Below are 17,472 nucleotides of genomic sequence, written 5' to 3' on the forward strand. Positions count from 1 at the left end.
ACTGTCGCCGCTCAATTTCTACGCAGGAAGGTGAAGACTGGACAGGCTGGGATAGAGAACCCTCACCTCCCACAGAAGATCCTCCCAAAGGGCAGTTTGATCAGAGGATCTATGGCCATCCTTAACAGCTCAGGATACCATACTCTTCATGCCCAGTCCAGAGCTACAAGGATTACTTAGACCAGGCTGTTCTTGATACCTCTGGGCAGAAGAGGTATGAGCAGAAATGTGTACAGAAGGCCAGAGTTCCACAAGAGTAAATGCATTGCTGAGGGACCGCCACCTTGCAAACTCCAACATGAAATACTGCTGACATTACACGTTCTCTGCTGAGGCAAACAGATCTTAACCAAGGCTCTCCCCACTGCTGAAAGAGACCTTGCGCAACCTCCAGCTGGAGATGCCATTTGTGATTCTCTAAGCATTGTCAGCTGAGTTCATCTGCTCTGGCATTCAGCAAGCCCGCCAGATGTTGAACCACCAGGGAAAGGTCCTGTTCCAGCCATGTCCAGAGGTGCAAAGCCTCTTGACTAAGGATCCATGACTCCATACTGTCCTGCTTGTTGCAGTGCAACATGGCGGTGGTGTTATCCGTTAACAATTGCACTTCCTTCCCTTTGAGAGAGGGAAGAAATACTTTCAAAGCAAGTCTGATTGCCAGAGCTCCAACAAGTTGATGTGGAGTTCGGACTCCGCTGGAGATCAGATGCCTCTGATCTGCACCTCTCCAAGGTGGCCCCCCCCCATCTGAGGAGTGACATCAGTCACTAGTCAGATCTTCCTCTGACCACAATCGTGGTTCATTAGCCACCACTGCAGATCTCGTGAAGTTCCCTCTGACGTCTGGGCCATGTCAGATTCCCCTGATGCTGCACCCATTGGAACTTCAGGTCCCACCCATTGCAAAGCCCACATTTGCCATCTAACATGTGTCCCCAGCAGGATGAAGGAGGCCATGAGGCTCAACAGCCTCAGTCAGTATCACCGAAATCCAGGACAGACGCTGAAACATTCATATCATAGCCTGGACTCGTTGCTCGGGAAAATAAGCCTGAAACTGCACTGTGTCCATTAAGGAAAGTACCCTCTTTTTGGCATGCTTACCCACAACTTTTTGCCTACTGTCAGTGTGTTTTAACTGTGTTCACAGGACCCCAGTGACTGTCCTTTCTCCCTCTAAATCTGGTTGTTTCGGACTCAGTACACCTCACAATTGGCATACTGGTGTCCCCATGAAAGTCCCCGGTATATGGTACTTAGGTACCCAGGGCACTGGGGCACCAGGGGTTCCCCATGGGCTGCAGCATTTATGACACCACCCGTGGGAGCTCATGCAAAATATATCTGCAGGCCTGCAATAGCAGCCTGCGTGAAAAGGTGCATATACCCTTTCACTAAAGGTCACTGCACCAGGTCACTAAGTCACCCCTATAGAAGGACCTCCTAGCCCAGAAGGCAGGGTGCAAGTACCTGTATGTGGGGGCACCCCTGCATGAGCAGAGATGCCCCTACAAACTCCAGCTCCATATTCCTGGTCTCCGTAAGTGTGGGGAATCCATTTTACCTGTGTACTGGACACGTCACTTCTTGTGTCCAGCTACATAATGGTAACTCCGAACCTCGGCATGTTTGGTATCAAACATGTCTGAATCATACCCTAATTCTGTTGCAGTATTGGTTATATGATTCCAGGCATACTGGGGGCTCCTAATAAGGACCCCAAACATTGCTCCTACCAGTTTCTGGGGTTTTCCAGGCAGCCCACACTGCTGCCACCCCAGACCGGTTTCTGCCCTCCTGCCACTTAGCCTGCTCAAGCAGAGGAAGGCAGAACAAAGGATTTCTTTTGGGAGAGGGAGGCAACATCCTCTCCCTTTGGAAATAGGTGTTACATGGCTTAGGAGGGATAGCCTTCCCAAGCCATTGGTATGCTTTGAAGGACACATTTGGTTCCTGCTCTGGCACGAAACTGGACCACGGAAAGGGGAGTAACTACTCCCCTGTCAACCACCCAGAGGGTGGGCCCAGAGCTCCTCCAGGTGGCCACTTGGTTCTGCCATCTTAAATCCAAGGTGGGCAGAGGCCCCTGGGAGCATCCGACTGGCCAGGTCAGGCAGGTGACGTCACAGCCAATTCCCAATAGATGGTCATCCTGCTAGGTGACCAATCCCCCTTCCTGTGCTATTTAGGGTCTCCCTCTTGGATGGATCCTCAGATTCGGCATGCAAGATTCCAGCAGGACTCCTCTGCATCGTTTACTTCATCATCTGGCCAGTGACCCCAGTGACTACTCCGCTCTACAAAATTGTTTCTCTGGCTCCTTCCCACAACTGCAACATTTCCCCAGTTGTGCATCCTTGGAGGGGGACGAGTCTTCAGCCTGCACAAGAACAAACCAGGAATCTCCCTTGGAGTGAAGGAGTCACTCCCCTGCATCCGCAGGCACCAACTGTAACAACCAGCTGCATAGATCCTGTCTCCTCTGGAACTGCATGGATCCTGCATCACAGGTGGTGGTCCGGAGTGGTCCTCTTGGTCCTCTTACAGCTGTCCAACTTGGGAGACGGTAACCCCTTGCCTCTCCTCGCAGTACTGTACCCCTGTGCATTGTGACTCCTGCTTCTACCAAGGCTTGTTGGCTCTTCTTCCAAGGGATCTATAGGCTCCATGTAGCCCCGGCCCCCCACATATTTTCCTGCCTGTCTACTGCTCCAGTGACTTGGGATCCTTCTTCAGGTGTGCTGGGTGGGCCTCACTGCAACTCCTGTGCCTGCGAGTTGTCTATGGGGGCTGCATCTTCCTCTTCCGACTCTCCTCACTGCTGAGGGTCACCTGGAACTCCCCTCCTTGGGTTGAGTCCCCCTGGACCTTGTTGGTCCCTGGCAGCCCTGCAACTCTTCATCTGCAACTTTTGTTTTTGTGAAGGCTTGTTGGTGGTTTTCCAACACCACTGACTGACTGCAACTTTCTTCATGGGACATCGCCTGTATCATTCGAACTCTTCTCCTGCTCCGGTGCTGCACAGCTGACTGCTTCCACCGTTGACCGGGTTATGCATCTCCAGGGGGTGGGTAGTGGCTCCTGCCACACACACAACCAGACACTGCAACTTGAACTGAACTTTGTCCCTTTTTGCAGGTCCTCTTACGTCAGGATCCACCTTTGGTTTCTTCCAGTCTTGCACAGTCCTTTTCCAAAGTTCTCCTGAGGGGTTTGGGGGGGGTAGATAAAAACAGGCAGTTACCTCTTCTGGTTGCTGGGGAGCACTCTGGTAATTACCTTTTGAGGTTCCTAGTTCCTCCAGCTCCCTTCTACAGATTCCACTTCTATGGGTGGAGAACTGCCTTTAGCATTCCACTTAGTATATGGTTTGGTCCCCCCCGTGGGCCTTCACTATTTCCTATAGTTTTAGTGTTTACAATTGCTTTCTATGCTAATTACTGACTTCTAACATGTATATATTAGTGTGTTTACCCACCTCCTAGTGGAGTATCGCCTATACAGTATTTTAGTATTTGTGTTACCATAATACAGTATGTTTATTTTTGTAACACTGATTATTTCATGTATGTAAGTGCTTTGTGACTCTAGAGGTACTGCATAAGCTTTGCCTGTCTCCTAGATAAGTCTTTGCAGCTCATTCACAGCTACCTCTAGGGAGACCGGTCTTCTTAGACAACAACTACACTAATTAGGGATACCTGGACCTGCTCTAAGTTGATACCACCATAGGTGCTCACCACACCAGGCCAGTCAAGAGCAGATCCAATGAAAGGGAGCATTCAGCACATTTATAGTGAACCCAAGCAAATGCAGGAGCGCTATAGCCTGGAGGTGGGAGATGACAGCCTGGGGCGAGCCTGCCTTCAACAGCCAGTCGTCGAGATAGGGGAAGACTGAAATTCCTGATCTGCGCAAATGAGCTGCAACCACCGCCATCACCTTGGTGAACATGCAAGGGGCGCTGATAAGGCCAAAGGGGAGAACGGTGAACTGAAAGTGCTTGTGGCCTACTGTAAACCATAGGGTACGCCTGTGGGCAGGCAGGATGGGAATGTGAGTAAGCGTCCTGCAAGTCCAACACTACCATCCAGTCTCCTGGGCCCAGGGCAGACAGGACCAGAGTGAGCATTTTGAACTTCTTGAATAAGAGAATGAGGAATCAAAGGTCTTGAAAAGGCCCTTGTCCTTTTTAGACAGTTGCAGGAGTAGGGGGCACAGCAGACTAGTAAGACAGTTGGCTCCCTGATCCACGAGGATGGTGGATCCCACTCCGACCACGCAGAAGCTGGGCAGCACGTGCAGCACAGTGGTTTGAGGGGAATGGATGTGGCTGTGTGCCCCTTCTGTAGCCATGTAAAGGCCAAAAAAGCAAGGGGGGTGGAATGCAGAGGGGGCAAGGGGCTGTTGTGCGGCCCAAGGACCTGGCCATAGCACAAGACACAAGAATCCTTGAAGATTCTTTCTCTCTGAAGAGATGGTTGCCATCAAAGGGCATGTTCAGAAGGTTAGCTTGGACATCCCCGGAAAAGCCAGATGTCCTCGACCAGGCACTGTGCCTAAGGGCCACTGTCAATGCAACTGCGCTGTCCGGTGAATCAGTCACGTCCAGTCCACATCTAATGTTGAACTTTGCTTCGTCTCTCCTGTTAGCAACAGCTTGAGAGAGTACAGCCTAGGCCTCCTCTGGGACCTGTGGCAGCACTTGCACAACCGTATCCTAAAGTGTGTGAGGTAACTGTCCAAAAGGCATGCGGTGTTCTGACCACAATGCCAGATGCAGGAAGAAAACAACTTCTCAAGTTGGTCCAGGCACTTGGAGTCCCTATCCAGGGGGTGCAGAAGGAAATGCGCCCTGGGATGTAAAGGCTTGAATAACCAAGTTCTCATGGATGGGGTGTTGCAACAAATGCCGGGTCAGATGAAGCAGATCAATGGAGGCAGGCAATAGTCCTGTTCACAGGCGCCCCTGTGCTGGGTTTGGACACGGTAACCAGCAGGACATCAGTAAGCTTCATTAAAGGGCAAAAGGCGTTCAGAGGTTGAAGCCCTAGTATCTCTGTCAGGAAGTTAGTCCAGACTGCCACCTAAGATAGTGAGAACCCAGGACCTCTGCCACTCTTTGCATCACCATGGAATAGGACGCTCCCTCCTACATAGCCACAGTCAGTGGAGGAAGCAGTGCCAGTGTCATGGGAAGAATCCAGACCACTGGCTTCACCCAGGTCCGTACGTCAGGCCAAAGGGTCTTGTAGCTGGTATTCTAGAGGGTCCAGCGACCCCTCCTATTTCTCACCGTACTCTAACCCATAAGACAAAGGGTCAGGATCCAACATGTGCTAGGGGTCAAGGCTCTTGTCAGCCTAAATCAGCTTAGAGGGATGCAGATCTGGCTCCGTGTCTGTCTATAATGAGGATGTGGGCACAGGCGACGTCAGAAGTGTTGATGTCTCAACTGCCATCGGGGAAGGTCGAGGTGGTACGACTATTCAATCGAGGAATGGATCCATGGGTGCCCACTAGGGGTCGAAGCTGCAGGCATGGAACCCGCAGCGGCCCCTTATGACCCCATAAGGGCGGAGTCAGACTGCCCAGAAATAAGCCACATGGCCCATAAAACTGAGTTGGGCAGAGGTCGCTCCAGCTCCTAGAAACTTGGGGAGGTGTGGAGCCGACCCAGACGCAGGGTCCAAGGACAGAGGCCTAGAACGATAACCCTACTTTTCCCTTGTCTCTTCAACGGACAAGGTGAAGTCCAAGAACTTGGAGTGGGAAGATGGTGGGCCGCTCCCCCCTCGATCCCATGACCTTCTTTTGGACCAAGATAGACATGGAGCCAAGTGCCAGGCTGCAAAGAGCTTTACAGACCACTACCTCAAAACTTTCGGATTGATGGCCCAGGCACTCGAGCATGACTTCAAGTCATGGTTGTGCTCAAGACACCACAGGCACAAGAGGTGCGGATCCATCATGGACATCGCCTGATGACAGGATCCGCACAGCTTGAACCCAGTTCTACGCAAAGACATCCTTGACACAAGAGGAGTACAAACACTCAAATTTCTTCGACAAAATAAAAAAAAGACCAGTCTAAAATCACTGAGGAGTAGCTCTTCAGATCAGCAAAGGCTGGCATGTAAAGCAAACTGGAAGTCAGCACACCAGGGTGGCACCTATATAGGACCCGCAACATATCCGGCACACACAATGCCTACAACTGACGTAGAGCCGATCGATGCCACCTAACGGCACGCAGGGATACTGATCAAGAAAAATATCCAGATCGAAACTGACACCTGGGGGTCAGATTCTAAGGTAAGGAATTTGCAACTAGATGTCTATCAGATAGGGAATGCCCAGAACAGACTATGAACTGGAGGCTCTGGGAGAGCTCCAGGAAAGATTTTTGTCTCATGGTGGAGCAGTTACAAGACTGCTGACTGAAAATGACATAGCTCCAGCAAACTGGCTTTGATCAGCTAATTGTTCAGGTACAGGAAAACTGACGCCTGACCTGAGAAGGCACGCAACCACTAGTCTTGGTAAAGACTCAAGATGCCTATGTTGAGCCTAATGGGAGTACTGTAAATTGGAGATGCATAGAACCCACCACTAAACACAACTACTTTTAATTAGCCCGCAGGACCAGTGTGGAAATACACATTCTGCAGGTTGAATGGCAAGTCAGTTGTCAGCTTCCAAAGCCGTCAGCACATGAGCTAGGGTCAGTATCTTAAACGTCTCCTTTTTCGAGGAACACGTCAAGCCTGAGGCCCAGAATCAGATGAGGACTGCAGTCTTTCTTGGTAACAATGAATTATCTTGAATAACCTTGCTACATTTCCTGCTCTGGCACCAATTTCATAGCGCCTTTCCACAGGAGTGTTGCCATCTCTTGTTGCAAAATTGAAAAGTGGTCTGGAGGGAGGAGGTTGAGAGATGATGGGAGTGGAGCCTGAATAAAGGGAAGGGTGAATCCTATGATACGGAGGTCCCAATGGTCTAACCTTCCAGGCCAGTAAAAAGGAGAAAACTTGCCATCCCACAGGTTGCGTGTGTGTTTGGGGAAGCAAACTAGACCTGCTTTCCTGGTGGTGCGGAGGAGGAAGAGAAGGAGGAGGAACAGGCTTGCTGGAGAGATCTGCAGTCCTTGCTTCTAGTAATGCCCCTCATGATGGTGAAAGGAAAATCCTTGAGAAAAGCCATGAAAATGCTGAAACTGTTGTAAGTCCGTACTTGTGGAGGTAACTGAAGCGCCAGGAGCGGGTGGTGGCTTTACTTGCTTTGAATCATTCCAAAGCAGTCAGCTTTGCTCCGAAACATGCGCCAAAAGGAATGTCCATTAAGTGGGAGTGCATGTCAGACGAGAAACCATCAGCCCAAATACAGGTGATGGAGGTTCCCAAAAAGCACATGCCACAGAAGTGGTGGGTGTCCAAACTGGATTTCATAGTATGGCAAGATGCATTCTGGATATCTTCCTCACTTCCTGGAAGTGGGAGCTCATTCCCCAGGATGTGGGGTGTTATATTCTTGTCCAAGAAGGAATGGCTGTAGCATAATAGAAGACATGTGGTATCGAGAGGGTTCAGAGCCATGCTACCTGCTGAGTCTCCCATGCCTCCAGTTGTTTGGATTGTGTCTGCAGGAATAGAAGGAAAGGTGTTGTCCAACTGTCCTGAGGAACAGGAGGCTTGGACAACCAGATTTTCTGGTGATTACTGTGGCGAGAAGAAAGGTGGATCTCCAGGTGCAAGGTGGTAACCTCTTACCACTAGAGCTTGGGGACCGTTTCTGCTGAAGTGGGTTTTTCCCAGACTGCTGTTATCGGGCTCAGGAACACCTCATTGAAAGGTAGTAGGGATTCTACAGCACAAAGAAGAAACTGAGTGAGGGTGTTAGTTTTCACTGTCGTTTCAGGACATCAGAAGCTTCTCTCACCACCAAGTGGAAGAACATCACCAACGATGGAAGAGGTCCTGTGGGGGAAATTCCATCTCCACCTCTGGAGAGGTATCCAGTCTACTGGCAGATGACAGGCATGTCAGCTCATGGGCTTCGTCTGCTCCACCCACGTCACCGTAGGCATACAGGTTCAAAGGATCAGAGTCAGAGCCAAATAAGCCATGAATCCTCTTTCTGCATTCTTCCTCCTTCAGGAGTGTGCCTCTCTTTTCAATCTGTTATGTAGCACGGCCACGGAAAAGGAGGGAAGCTGCAGGCGTATCAGTATAAAGCTCCATATAAGTACAGCTGGTGGTGGCATCAGTGGCCTATGTGGTAGAGTAAGTCATGATGTGTATGGTTGCATCGCTGTTTAAGTGTGCCAGAGACTAAAAACAGCCATACGTATTGGTCCTGAATGAACGTATTCAAACAACTTTAGTGTTGGTTCCAAAGGCATAAACATTGTCGGTCCAATAGGCCCCTTGGTTCGGCTGGCACTCTGGCAAGCTCAAAGATGTTGTACATCGCTTTAACAAATGCTGCCTGGTATGACACTAGGGTCAGGAACTCTTTGTAAGGAGAATTTGGTGTTGGCTATTCTAGGAATGATAGGCCCGGTGCTAGTGTAGCTGGGATTACCAGTGGGGAGGAGCCAGAGGAGATGGCAATGGCCCCAGCACCAGGTCCTGTGGAGACATGGTACTGGGGCATTCAGAGAACCTGTGATTCGCAACTACCAATTCTGATTCCGAGGATTAAGATCCTGTGGGAGACTGAGGGTGTGTAGGTGACTTACCCTTCCCTGTGCTTCATATGCTTCCTCCATGTCCCTGAAGAGGGTGAGGACAGTGGCCAGGAGAGTGGCATCAATCATCGAAGACGACTGCATCTTTCTTGCTTTCTTTAATGACCTTTGGGTGCATGCTGCGGCAGGATTCGGATGCATGCTGAGGCAGGATTTGTGATCCAAATCAGGATGCCAAAAATCATACTGACTGGGAATCAATTATTGACATCTGTTTCTCGCAATCCCTACACTGTGAAGCCCGAACGCTTCGGAAGAGGCATCTGTACAGCGCTTTTCGTGTGTTAAGTGATGGCAGTCGAACACTTCAGAGGAGGCATCTGTACTGCATGTTTAGTATTTTTTGCAAGAAAGCTCATTTAGTAATCTGTAGGTCATGTTCTGAATTGCCATCCATCAATGAGTAATCTCTCCACGAAGGGAGGCATTCTCTGATGAGTAAGAACATATTGGGACTAGGTACTTTTTTAGGCTCAAGTCTATTACACGTTAATTAATTTAAACAATTGGATAGGTATGGAGATTAAAGGATAAGTTTAGTTGAACTTTGTTATTTTACTCTGTACATCAGTGGTTCCCAACCTTTTGACTTCTGTGGACCCCCACTTTATCATTACTGGAACCCGGGGACCCCCACTGAATCATTATTGGAATCCGGGGACCCCCCCACTGAGCCATTACTGAAAGCTGGGGACCTAAACTGTTAATATTTAATTTTCTAAGCAGCCGCGGACCCTCTGAGGAGGCTTCGCGGACCCCCAGGGGTCCCCAGACCACAGGTTGGGAACCGCTGCTGTACATTATTTCAATTGAGCACCAACCATGGTAAGAAAAAAAAACACTTACCTTCCTTGATGTATGCAATAATACACAGCCATTACCATCATTTTCTGCTGATAAAAAGAAAGCGTGCTTTATTTCTATGAACTAATTTATGGAAAATAGATATCACATGAACAGCATTCACAGTGCAGCAGTGTCAGAATGGTAGCCTACTAAACAACATGTGAGAAGGCGTTACCGAAGGCAAGTAGGTTTTTCATCGGACAAACATCTAGCCACAGATTCCTTACCTAAGAATAGACACCAAAGCAATACCTCCCCAGAGGTGGGTCTGTGAATTGGTTCAGACCAAAAAGTCCTGAGGATCAAACAAGCAAAATGCCTATCACAATTGACCCCACTGTCCAGGCGGTAGTGTTTGGTGTGAACGTGTGCAAAGATACCCATGTCACAGCCTGACAAATTTCCAAGACGAGAACTCTGCAAGCTAACGCAGTGGTCACAGCTTTGATGGAGTGAGCCTGCAAGCCCTCAGTGGTTGCTTTTGGCCAATAAGGCGCAGATCTTAATGCAGAGTACAATCCACCTGGAGAGGCTCTGTTTCTGCATTGCTTTCTCCTTCGGTACAGCAAACCCAACAAAGAGCTGATCATCCATCCAGTGCAATCAATGTACAACAATGCTCTTTTTGTGTTCAAGTGGTGGAGTCTCTCCTCATTCTCAGAAGAGTGAGGTGGAGCAAAAAAGGTCAGTAGTGTGATCCTTTAACCTGGAAGGGTATTACCACCTTAAGCAGAAAGGAGGCACGGGTGCAGAGAACTATTTTGTCTTGGAACAAGGTGGTGTCTAGAGGGTAAACACTGCACCTGAAGCTCGCCGACTCTGCTGTCAGATGAACTGGCCCCAAGATGACAAACGTGATCAGGAGTCTTAAGAGACAACTGTGCATGGGCCCATAGATAAAAAAAAAAAAAAAAAAAATTAAGGTCCCATTGGGCATAATAAAAGGGGTGGGTGGAAACATGTTTGAACCCTTCAGAAAACGTATGGCAACAGTTGACTTGAACAGGGAAGGTTTACTGCACAACAGTAAAAAAAAAAAAAAAACTGCGATGGCCCAAGCAATCTTTGGCCCAGAGCAAGGCTTTGCCAGGGGCAAAAGTCAAAAACAGCAACAGGACAAGGATACAGGGGGTCAACATGTTTGTCCAGTGCATATCACGCAGCATCCAAACACTTACATAAGGGCACTTGGGGCAATGCATTGCAGGGCATACCACTCACGGACCTTACATACTTCTGTAAAGGCACTGAGGGGCATGCTCTGCTGTGGATTAAACAGAGCTGGAAGGCGGAGCAGTAACTGTTTAAAAAACACTGCAGATTAAAATGCATCTGCAGTGGTTTTTAGACATAGGGACTGCACCCTCTTCCACCCCCGTTAAATAATAAAAAATACAAAAATTAAAAAAAAAAACACTGCAGAATAATTCCATCCACCCGTGCCCGAGACAAAATGTCTCAGCGAGAGCCACTCGGTCAACTCTAGGGCACACAAGTGCTGACACTGCAGGATCTCAGTGGTGGCAAATACATTCAACCAAAGTTCGCAAGAGCTAAGGCATTGACAGTTAAGTTTGCCTGTCCTGTCGTCCCCAGACCCACCAGGTATTGCATACCCAGAAAACGTTCCAACCATGGAAAGAGGCACAGGGCTAGGACCCCACCCTCTTTGCTGCAGTGCAACATGGCGATGGTGCTATCTATGTACAACTGAACTAGCCTTCCCTGGATGGAAGGGAGGAAGGCCTTCAATGCCAATTGAATAGCTCTCACCTCTGAGAGGCTGATGTGGTGCTGAGACTCCATCATAGGCCCGAATCCTATGATCTTCACCTCAAAGATGGTACCCCCAATCTAGGAGTGACATTGGTCACCACTGAGATCTGGGTGGGGACGGAAGAGGGCTCTGCCTCTGACCCAATCTCAGTCACCACTGAAGGTCTTTTGCAACTCCTTCCAATATCTAGACCAGGTCGAAGAGGTGCCCCTGATGATCCACTCAATGGGACTTCAGGTCCCACTGAAGAGTGCACATATGCCAGCAGACAAGTTGTACCAGCAGGACGCAAGAGGCCAGGAGACCCAGCAGCCTCAAGGTCTCACTGAAATCCAGAATAGAGGCTGAAACCCTGCAGGAGGTCTGCCGTAGTTTAGAGGTCAACAGCCCGGGTGAGCTCACTTTCAACAGCCAGTCTGTGAGGTAGGGGGAAGAATGGAACCCTGACCGCCATAGATGGTCTGCAACAATTGCAACCACTTAACACACAAGAGGCATCAGTAAGGCCAAAGTGGGATACAGCAAATGCAAAGTGCCCGTGGCCCACCGTGAACTGAACAGGACAGGTATATGGAAATACGAGTCCTGCAAGTCCAGCGCTACCATTATGTTTCTAGGACAGATAGGAATTAATCCAACAAGAGTCTTTTGAATTTCTCCTTTTCAGTTGGGAGTTGAGGACGCAGGTCTAGTATAGGGCAAAGGCCTCAGCCCTTCTTCAGCAACAGAAAGAAGTGTGAACAACGACCTGCTTTTGATGTTGGTGCACTCTGGATAGCTCCTTTGGCCAAAAGTTCCTGACGCAGCAGGGAGCGGTGGTCCTCCATCATCCGATAGGAGGATGGTGATATGGGTGGCAGGGTTTCTCTGAATGGAAGAGTGTAACCCCACTGAACAATGTGGAGTACCCATTTGTCCAAAGTTCTGAACTACCAGCAGGGCAGGTGGTGCTTGATCTTGATGCTGAAGGGTTGTCTGATGTTGTGAGGGCATACTGAAGGGATTTGGAGACCGAGGCTGCCAGGGGGTGGCAGATTGGGAAGTTCTCTGGCTTTGGATACCACGCTGCTAATAGGAACCATGGCCATGAAAGGACTGGGGCGTCTGCTGGCTGCAGTGGCTGGGGCGAAATGGATGTGGCTGGTAGCTTCTACTGTAGTAGGGTCAGTGATGCTTGATCCTGCTGCCGACAGGCTGCCTGTGATGTCATATTAAAGGGGCTTGGAGACTGAGGATGCCAGGCAGAGGCGGACTGTGAAGTTCTCAGACTTTGGGTCTTACGTTGTTCGTGGCAGACAGCGCAGATCTCTGGCTTTGGGTACCACGTTACTCGTGGGGGCCATGGCCATGAAAGGACTGGGGAGAATGATGGCTGTGGTGGCCGGATTGAAATGGATGAGCTGGTAAACCCTACTGTAGCAATGGAGGAAGAGAAAGGCAGAATGGTGCTGTGTGGGGCCACTGATACTCCCAATGACCAAGTGGTGGCCCTACTGTCCTTTAAGTGCTCGAGCTCAGAATCTGCTTAGCTGCATAACAGGCAAGTGCCATCAAAGGGCATGTCCATAAGGAATGCTTAGTCTTGCCCAAAGAAGCAGTAGACCTACGACAGGTGTGGCAATAAATAGAGTGTTTCCAGACCGGAGCGAATCATGAACTTTGCTGCGTCCCTGCTGTCAGCAATAGCCTGGGTCAGGGTGACTTGGTCCTCTTCTGAGACTATAGGCAACATTTTCACAACCAAGTCTCATGCTGTGGGGAATACCAGCCCAAGTGGCACACTGTATTCACTTTACCACAGTGCAAGGCTGGTGGAAGAGAAAATCATCTTGCCAAAGGTGTCAAGCCTCTTGGATCCAGTGGTGTGGTGGGGAACACACCAGGGTTAACCTTCGATGTGGAGGCCTGGTATGACCCGGCTCTCCTGGGTGGGATGCTGGTAAGGGATGCAGGATCTTTAGAGTAAAACGGTGGCCGGGGAGGAGCCAAAATGGCGGCCGGGAAGGTCGCTTGATCTGAGCGCTCCGTCCCCGGCTGGATGAAAACATCCTGAAAGGCGCCCCCCGTAGCCTTGTTGGAGTGGCTGGGACGGCGGTCCGACTGGGGAGGACCGGAGCGTCCGCTGTGTGTAGCGGGCTCCGCGCACCGGAGCCGTGTTTCGCGGGCTCGCGCCGGGTGCTGTGAGGAGCGGGAGGGGTTGCTCCTGCGGCCCCGGTCGCGCTCTCGCGTTGCTCGGCCGCCTCTCACTCTTGTGCGTGCAGGCGCCCGGGGGGGCTGAGGCGCCGCGGGCGAGCGGGCCGCACTGAGAAATGTTTTTAAATGTTTTTTTTTTTTTTTTTTGAGGCGCACGAGGGGCCAGAGCGCCATCTTGGACGTGCATAAGCCAGAGGAGCACAGAGAAGGGGCATCCCTGCCCAGGAGTGAAGATTCATCGCTATGGCAAATTAAAAGGACGCAGGAGGTTTAAAGAAGGAGCGAGAGGAATGAGGTGAGGAGGGCATCTGGGGGGGGTGAAAAAATTAAAACTAACGCTGCGGGGAAGCTCCTGGACTATTGGACATACCCCCCCACCCCACTTCACCATTAATTCAGGGGCGCAGGACCGGTGTGGGCCGCGTGCCCCCAAGAGCTTGGATCTGGTAATCAGCGCGGTGCGGACGGCTGGTGCACGAAGCGGGCGCGTGGCCTGCGCTAGACCCCCCTGCGCTGGGCACCTGACATGACTGTCCTCCACTAAATGAAGCCCATCGGCGGCGCCTGTCGTTTATCCTGTGTTGCGGTCTTTCCCACGCGGTGCCGCCTCCCCCGGCCCTCAAATACGCTCCCCCTACATTAGGGGGAACCTCTGGCACCAAGCCCAGCCATCATACAAGTGGGAGAGAGTGCTCCCCGCCAGCTCCTACGCTCCCCGCACGCCCCGGTGGGTCCTGCAGACAGTCCCACGAGAACCCAGCGCCGGACCACTAAATTAATCAATGGCTGCAGCGCCTGTCTATGGCTACAAGGCCCCAGGCAACCAACACGCCTGAATAAGGCTACAACATCCCTTGGCATTGCTGGTCAATCTCACGCTCTTAACAACGAATGTGTACACCACACCCAGGTCTCTCAGTAAGAGTTTAAAACAACGAACTAAGTGGACTAAAAGCGCGAACTCACTGTAGATTGGGAGGAGATCTCGAAACAGCCAAAATGGCCGGCAGAGCCAAAGCAACTAAGAATTCAGACCGAACCACTCAAGGATTAACGTCGGCCGACCAACAATCTAACCCATCCCTACAGTCACTGGAGGGTACACTTCTTGCGCATTCTGCTCAGTTTGAGAAAGTACTGCAGGCAATATTGGACACTAAATCATCTCTGGAGAGCAGAATAGACGCAGTTGCGCAGGACTTGAACCTTCTGCGAGTGGACCACCGAAGCCTAGCTGAAAAAGTGAAAACAACAGAAGCTGAAATAGCCGACTTAACTCCAATAGCGCAAGGAAACCAAAAGCAGATCCAGCGCATTGATGAGGAGCTGAAGGTACTTAGGAGGAGATCAGAGGAAATGGAGAGCAGGGCGCGTCGCAATAACGTGAGGTTTCTGGGTTTCTCAGAAAGCATGCGACAACTGGAATCAGAAATTTCCCTAGAGCAGTGGCTAATCAAGGAGGTGTTAAATGGGCCTCCATCTAAGTTTTTTTCAGTTGAAAGGGCTTACAGAATTCCGGGTAGACCCCCGGCCAGTCCCCCAGACCATTGATTGCTAGGTTCTTGTACTACAGAGATCGAGATGCAATATTGCAACAATTCCGCAGTAAAGGACCATTCAAATATGAAGATTCGAACATTAACGCATACCCAGACTTTACACAAGAGGTGCAGAACCAACTCAATTCTTTTATCAAAATTAAGCAACGCCTACGGGAACATAACATAAAATATGCCCTGCTCTTCCCTGTCAAATTAAGGGTAGTAATGGAGGACCGCACCCATTTATTCACAAACCCCGAAGATGCCTGGACATGGCTCCACGCCAAGGGCCTAGCACACCCCCGGGAAGACAAGGAAGGGGATGAGAAATGGCAAACTCTTGCTGCAAGAAAGCGATCCAAAAGACGCACCAGGGGCCAGCCCAATGACTGGCAAGCAGCAGAAGAAAGAGCAAAAGTGCTAAAAGAGACGCCGTTACACATGCAAAGTCACAGTGCAATAGCTAGAAAACCCCCAGAGCTGGGATCGGACTCAGACACAGCCAGCTCCACATCCACGTTAACAGGAGAACTAGGTGGCCCAAAGGTCACCCCCAGAACTGCTGACGAACTTTAAAACTATACGCATACTCCCAGTGAGACCACCAGCGTTGATGCTTGAAACCCGTAACTCTGCAGAGACTTTGTGGTACCGCCGAGGTGTGGGGACAAGGTGCCTCCAACAATATGTATCTTTGACATAAACGCTAGATTAAAGGATAGGGGGCGCACGGGGCGGAATATGATTGGCGGGCGGGGCCAGAGGGAACAAATTCATACCTAGGTGGGGCGCCTGACGAAATCAGCGGACTAAGTCTGCGGAAAGATGTGAGCCCCCTATAAGAGCCACATCTGAACGATATGAGAATCCCACTATGCAAATCCAACCGGATATGGGTTATTTCACGTTTTTTTAAGTTTAGTAGTTTCACAGTAGTTGAAAGTAGTGTAGGGGGTTTAATAAGGGAAGTAGGGGTTGATAGCCCAGTAGAAACGCAAGCTCCGGAATCACTTAATGCACAAGTTGAACACCTGCGCCCGCTAGATTTAAATACCAGCTACAGAATGGCAGTGACCAGATGGGCCAATCCTAGACCCCAGATCCGTAACACAGCAATGCACCCTCAGAATCCCAAATGATGTCTTCCCGCAATAACACTAAAAACCAGTATATCATAGTAACATGGAATATTAGGGGTCTTGGGGCGCTGAGTAAACGGGCCAGAGTGCATGCACGGCTCAAACGACTAGGAGTACATATAGCTATTTTGCAAGAGACACACATGTTAGAGGGGGACCTACGCGACCTGCGCACGAAATGGGGAGGTCAGCTGATAGGCACAACATACTCGGCATTCGCAAGGAGGGTGTTGATCTGGATGGCGGCAGGAGTTCCATTCCTCTTGACAGCACACAAGATAGATCAGGGTGGGAGATACGTAGTGGTGGAAGGTAGACTAGATGGCAGACAAATGGCAATGGTCGGGGTATACGCTCCAAACAGTGGCATCACGGGTTTTCTTTCCACTCTCACTCCAACATTGCTGTCCCACCCCATGGCCTTAACCATCTGGGGCGGCGATTTTAATAGTACCCCATCTGCAGTATTGGATAGAACCAGTACCTATTCAAGCTCACTAACCAATAGGAAACCTACAGGTCCCCTGCAAGAATGGGCAAACGTTATGGGACTCCATGACATATGGCGACTAGGTCATCCAGAACAAAAAGAGTATTCATTTTACTCAGTACCACACAACATCCATACTAGAATAGACATAATATGGGGCACTCGCGAAATAGGGGCACTGGTCACCGAATCTGAATATTTAGCAAAGACGCTCTCGGATCATGCGCCTCTGAGAGTAATACTGAACTGGGGTAGGGCACGTCAGGCAGTCCCCACTTGGAGATTTCAGGCAGAGGCCTTACAAGACCAAGCATTCACCGAAATATTGGGGAAGTCTATAAGCCAATACTGGGAAATAAACGCTATGTCTGCAACAACTCGGGCGACAGAGTGGGACGCCCATAAAGTAGTAACACGCGGAGTATGCATATCCACTACGTGGGGAGTGAGACGCTCCCTACAGGCAGAGATTAGCAAACTAGAGAAGGAGCTAAGAACAGCGGAAAAAGCGGTAGCACTAGGGGAAATTTCCAACACCGTCCTCAAAGAAAAGCGCTCAAAATATAATGATGTAGACAGCAGACTTCGCTGTCACAACTATAACTACTACTTAACTAGACTGCATACGGAAGGAGATAGATCAAGCAGAATGCTAGCTTGGCTACTCCGCGAAGATAGACAGCAAGCCCCGATAGGTGCCATTCGCGCGGGCGCGCAAGAGATGGCTACCACAC

The 17,472-nt window shown here is 50.2% G+C and overlaps 1 protein-coding gene across 2 annotated transcripts in view; it reads right to left on the reverse strand.

Moving 5' to 3' along the window:
• Positions 1-17,472, reverse strand: part of SLC4A11 (solute carrier family 4 member 11) — a 759,568-nt gene that overhangs the window by 557,123 nt on the left and 184,973 nt on the right. The window contains exon 4 of one of the 2 annotated variants that reach the window (XM_069204998.1): positions 9,599-9,642. In XM_069204998.1, the coding sequence (XP_069061099.1) occupies positions 9,599-9,642 (44 nt within the window). Of the gene's footprint in view, positions 1-9,598; positions 9,646-17,472 lie in introns of both variants that reach the window. The other variant, XM_069204991.1, reaches the window with a different exon arrangement.

The sequence above is a fragment of the Pleurodeles waltl genome, chromosome 1_2 (genome assembly GCF_031143425.1).
Source record: "Pleurodeles waltl isolate 20211129_DDA chromosome 1_2, aPleWal1.hap1.20221129, whole genome shotgun sequence".
Classification (NCBI taxonomy): Eukaryota; Metazoa; Chordata; class Amphibia; order Caudata; family Salamandridae; genus Pleurodeles; species Pleurodeles waltl.